Source organism: Palaemon carinicauda, chromosome 1, assembly GCF_036898095.1.
Source record: "Palaemon carinicauda isolate YSFRI2023 chromosome 1, ASM3689809v2, whole genome shotgun sequence".
NCBI classification, from domain to species: Eukaryota; Metazoa; Arthropoda; class Malacostraca; order Decapoda; family Palaemonidae; genus Palaemon; species Palaemon carinicauda.
In genome coordinates this window covers 56,044,118-56,050,284 of record NC_090725.1, presented here as the reverse complement: position 1 = coordinate 56,050,284, position 6,167 = coordinate 56,044,118, and the positions used below count along the sequence as shown (strand labels likewise).

The 6,167-nt window shown below is 35.6% G+C and overlaps 1 protein-coding gene across 1 annotated transcript in view; it reads right to left on the bottom strand.

Moving 5' to 3' along the window:
- Positions 1-200: 200 nt before the first annotated feature.
- The window catches only part of LOC137648404 (facilitated trehalose transporter Tret1-2 homolog), a 314,465-nt gene continuing 308,498 nt past the window's right edge, over positions 201-6,167 (bottom strand). Inside the window, exon 4 of the mRNA XM_068381330.1 lies at positions 201-4,710. Within this exon, the coding sequence (XP_068237431.1) occupies positions 3,343-4,710 (1,368 nt within the window). The 3' untranslated portion in view covers positions 201-3,342. The remainder of the gene's footprint in view (positions 4,711-6,167) is intronic.

Genomic DNA, 6,167 nt, shown 5'->3' with positions numbered 1-6,167 from the left:
TTATTATTTTCTATGGAGCAGTGAGTAGAGAGCTAACTACTTCGAGTCTTATTATATATATATATATATATATATATATATATATATATATATATATATATATATATATATATATATGTATATATAAATAAATATATATATATATATATATATATATATATATATATATATATATATATATATATATATATATATATAGGTTTAATGTGATTTAATGGAGTGTTTATGTGAAAAGAAAATTCCAAGAAACTATATGAGATATGTTTACCCACTTTCCGTCTAAAAGAAGGGCGCTGATTTCCTTGGCTAGCATTCATTCTTGAAACTAGTAGCTTTATACAGAAAGTATATTTATGCATTCATTCTTATACATGTGTTTATTTGAGATTATAAATCATTCATACATACGTTCACAAAAAGAATTATTATTATAAATCGCTTATAGATCAGTTGATCAATTCTCCTATCCCATCCAATGAAATCGAAAGATATGCAGGAGCACTCTATCTATGTGAATCAAATAGCGTCACGCTAAACTCGCTTAGCGACAAACACCAGTGACACTTCTATAACGACAATGTTCCCGAAACTACTGAGCGTAAAGAAAATGGCAGTTTTATAAACAATACAACAGAGAAATTGTTACCCATCTTTTTTTTCTCTGCGATGATTATAATATGTAACTTTTAACTATGATTTTTTTTTTTTACATGTACAAGCTACGTAGTACGGCCAAAGAATGAGTTTAATCGTATTGACAAAGTCACTAGTCGTAAAAGGGGAAAAAAAATCTGTCGTTTATGAAGTCGCAAAAATAACAGGTAGAGCACTATCAAATTAATGACTTTTATTTTGCTGTTTCTACATCTGTTGTCTAAAATGTACAATTGAAGCATCAGGCAGTATTTGATATACTGTAATGTAAATCTATCATATTTGCGGGAGAAGTCTATAAAGTTAAGTATGTATTTAAATCTATGCATGACTGTTACACCTGTCTTTTGACTACAAAATATACTTTTAACGGTCCACTAATTGTCGTCAATAGCCTCAACAGTCACCAAATAACCGTCAGTTTAGGACCTATTTTCTAACGTTTGGGAAATCCAGAGTAACAAGACTGCATTGTTTGTAAATAGCTAACGTCAGCAAGTTTGGACAGTCTGTGGCACAATGTCTTAACTGGCCCTATCGTCCGAACTTTCTGACGCTTGTCTTATCTGAAGTGATCGCGGGAGTCTGCTGTCATCATAAACTGGGTTATCTGTTGTCTTCGTTTCTAATGTAACGGTGATAGTGGCTGTTCATGGAAGCTGTGGACGGGTATTAATAGAACCCTAGGGTTAATTACGAGATTCATTACTATAGAGAAAGATTGCCTTTTGAATATTTCGTCCTTAAGGAAAAAGTTGAGACCAACATAGATTTGTAGCTCTACTTATATAAGTGTTTTTTGGGAGTACTGGTTCCTCTATTCTATGTTAGATTATATGACTAGATTCAAAATGTCCAAAATGACACCTTCATTACAAATACCGTATCTAAAAGAATGACTGCAATCTAAGATTGATTCTCTTCTATGCTATAACAACCTAACCAAAAGAAAGGCAAAAGAATTGTTGCCAAACTCCTTTGTGTTCACTTATAAAGTTTTATCATAATCTGTGTAGAGATTGTATCTAAAAATTATCTTTTCTTATTCATAAAAGCCGTTACAAACGTTTAAGAAAGCATTGACGACAAGGCAAGGAGGAAGCCAGGTAGTTAAAGGTAACCACCTTTCGAATTGCATCCAATGTGTTGTTATCGATGGAAAGTGTCATCAAAAAGAGGCCTTTTTGCATGATTTCCTGCATTGGTCTTTTGCAACTTACTACAATATGAAAATGAAGCATATATATTTTATATTACCGGTATACTGTTTTTTCTGTAAAAATTAACTTTTAGCAAAATGTTTCATAACAGAATTTTATGTGACCAAGTAAGAATACCAAGCCCTTGGAATATGTGCAGTTTTTAATGACAGATTCCAGTATTTTTTTCCACAATAAGGAATAAAAACACAGGACAAGACACAGCAAAGATCCTGAAACTGGTGGATTCTCTGGAAAACTATATTATTAAAATCTTATGATGCATTGTGGATTAGAGATTTAAAGCTAGAGTTGATTTATTATTATATTGTTATCTTTTATTAGAGTATTTGTGATCTAAAACTAAGTCGGTTATCTTTAAACTGTGTAGACTAGATTATAATAGGCCCTAATGATGGAAATATTAACACAGAGAATGAATGTCATTCTTTTTCATATGATTCTTACTGATATAAGATTATTCTTGACAGTGACAAGTGGGAGAATGGAGAAGGAAGGAAGAATGAACAGGTTAAAGAAAATGAATGAGGAGAATAAAAGTTAGGAAAAGGAAATCAAAGACAGACAACATTAGAAGGATATAAGATCATATAATAAAAGATGTGTGTTTGAAAATTCATAGTGGATTATTTTGTTGATAGATAAGGAGATTAAATTCGATTAACCCTGATCAAGTAACTATCTAAAGATAAGGCTCTCTTTATCACTTTTACATAACGCGACAGTCATTCTCACCCAGTGAATAGAAGCATTGGTCTGCCACACATCACAGCGTGGTTCGAAAGATTTGTATCACAAATAGTCTACAAAGTAGCACTTACACTTCTTTTTCGTTTTTCTGTTCTTTTCCATGTCTTATTTTCTCAGTAAAAAGAAAGGCGGAATATATGTGATGAAAGGAAGGTTTCTGTGTTTTATCATTAAGTCACTGATGTGTATGGCTGTACATACATGATACTTTTCATTATCAACCTAATTTCGGTCACTGACAAGATTTTCAATATAACATTTTCTCTGGGTATTGTAAACACTGGCAGTTGGCTGTACATGAGAATTATTGAGCCCCCTTAATGAAATTTCAATTAACCAATCTTTTCTAACAGCACCTTATAATTGGCGTATAATGTTATGAGTCATTGCAATGACACTACAACAAAAGAGGGGACAAATTATTTTGGGGTTTTATGGTAAGGAGATGAGGCAGCGGAGTTTTAGAAGTATCACATGTTGAAGCTAGCATCGCCCACTAGCCTAGCTGCGTCCATGACGGCACCCAGTTACTACAGCACTGCAAGTATTGTGGTATTAGACCACCAGTAGTGGGAAGACGAGGGCTGTGCTGCAGCAACGGGTCTCTGGGATCCTGTGGCAAGACCTACAGAAGAATTTCTCTGTAGGGCCGCTGTCCAGGCGGCATTTCCCAGTGGACGGTGGGGGGTCGCAGCGGGGCTAGGGGGCGGGCTGGCTGCTATATGAGCGTCTCCTTTTGAAGATCTACTGACTGCATCTCTTGCAAGCTCTTACCCTTTGTCTCAGGCACAAATACAAGTGTAAAAACAAGGGCAAGGGCAGCAATGCTTGCATACAACCAGAATGCTCCATATAGTCCTAAAACACGTTGCAAGTCTACAAAAGTTTTCACACTTACAAACGAACAGGCATAACTGACAGATGCTGCTATAGATCCAGCACCCCTATGTTTCAAGGGGAATAACTCACCAATGTAAAGCCAGCTGATGGGCAAAACTCCAAGGGCAAAGGCAATCTGGATAACAAGGATACAAAATAAGGGAACCCAATCAGATTCTTTCCACTGTTGTCTAGCAATAATATCCTCATCTTGATCAAGGCCCTTCAGGTACACGTAGCCTCCGAAGGCAGCTAATGCAGCAGACATAAGCATGTTGCTAAATACGAGCAGAGGGCGGCGTCCCACTGTGTCCACTAGTGCTGACGATGCCATCCCGGCACATATCTGTACAAAAGCCACCACTATAGCAGCCCGATGGGGGTTTAAACCCACAAATGTTTCAGCCAAGATGGGTACTGCATAGAAGTTAAAGGCATTAGCGCCACAAAACTTCTGGAAGACCATGAGACCGCAGGTGATGAATAGCGGACGGAGGAGTTCCCGGGGAGCTGCACGTTGTGGACAGCTGCCTGATTCACGACGGAGGGTGGCAATGTTAGCTTTCATAGTGGTGAGTTCTCTTGCAACATCTGTTTCTGAGCCACGCAGCCAGCGTAATGCACTCGCAGCTTCGGCATCTCGCCCTCGGTATAACAAGAAGCTAGGTGTCTCTGGTATAAAGAATGCTGCAAGAAACAAACATAGAGGAGCTACTGCTGACACTGTAGCCAATTGCCGCCAGTTAAGGAAGGCGCCTAAAAGGTATGAGAGAAGCATACCAATACTCCCACTCAACTTAGCTAAGGCACACAAGCATCCTCGAATCTCTGGATGGGCAATTTCACTGACATACACTGGAGTGACGACTGCGATGACTGCAGAACACATCCCGGCCATTATAGCTGCTACATACAGCATGTTTACATTCCAGGCTAACACAGTGAGGAGCCATGACAGAGCAAATGGTATGGCTACTGCACAGAGCACCTTCTTTCTTCCAAACCTGATAGCCATACCTCCAGGCACCGCCCCAAAGAAGGCACCCAACAGGGAAAGAGAGGCCACCCAGGATCCTTGGTCCTTGCTGACAGAGAAATGGTGCCCCTGCGCACTTAGGGTAGCCATGGATGCCAAAGCTGGGGATGAGTAACCTTTGCCCAATCCTGCGCACAGTGGGCCAAGCGATACAACCAGGGTTGCCAACACCTGAAAACGAAAATACAATTGTTATAAGCATTGTACATATCATATGGATGGATTCAATATTATTCGAAAGGATTTACTGTAGTATGCTATTATTGTCTTGACTTTTTGTGATATTTTAAGGTTGTTGGGTTGTAATGTAAATACTCAAGATTTATCGATGTTTAAAGCAAATTCAAAACAAAGTAATAACACGTCTCTTGTTGTATAGATTATTATCTTTCGTTTGAAATATATATATATGTATATATATATATATATATATATATATATATATATATATATATATACATATATATATACATATATATATATATATATATATATATATATATATATATATATATATACATATATATATATATATATATATATATATATATATGTATATATATATATATATATATATATATATATATATATATATATATATATATATATATATGTATCTTTTTTATATTACTAACTGGAAAATAGATTATATGACTTTAGGGGCTATCCAACTCATTTTAAAGATATTGCTCGGGTAAATTATACTGTAATTAATAGGCAAAGCCTTATAATAACTCTTTTCATATTAGTAGTCAATCGATTAATATCTGGTGAAACATATTTTTTTCTTTATAGTTGATCGACCGGTGTTTGAAGAAAATATTTGGGAATACCATGGGAATTTTTATTTACTCTCCTGTGAGAGTGTTTTTAGAAAAAAGTTTTGAATAATCATTCTTTTACTGAATTATTTGCCACGTGGCACTCCTACGAGTTACAGCATCGAGTTTTAAGTAATTTTGTAGATTCTTTTTACTCGTGGATATAGCCTGCAGCCTATCAATGGTTGTTTATTACCCTGCACGAATGTTTACAGCTTCAAGGCTCAAGCCTGGATGAAATAGAATGTAACTAGTTGCCAGCGTAAACGAAAGAGGATGATGGCGTCACAGGATATAGTGTGCTTTTCTCAAAATACAAGAAACACAGAAAAAAAATCCACTAATAATTGTTGGTAGAAATTATTTTGAAATTATACAACCCTATACGCAGGATCTTTTTTTTCAAAACAGGCAAAATCATTATTTAATAACGATTATTTGGCTCTCTAAAAGCACAGTATATTATAAATTTAGCTTTCTCTGATATAGTGAGAGGGAAAATTGTATATCAAAAGGACGGTACATGCCGTTAGTTAATTGGGAACATGGTCACTAATTGAGACCTCTCAAAAGTATTATGCTTAACATGCCGTTGTAAGCAATGATATAGTTCGGATGTTCCTTTATTACTCTTCATAGCTTATTTTAGAATACTGTATCCTCTTTCCGTAAAATTGTGTTGGCTTGATTAATCAAATGATTATGATTTCAGTAACTTTCTGTTTCTGTTATTTCTTATTTTTTCTAATTATGGAAAATTTAAGTGACTTTTTAATATATGAGAAAAATATGTTGCTCTCGACTGGC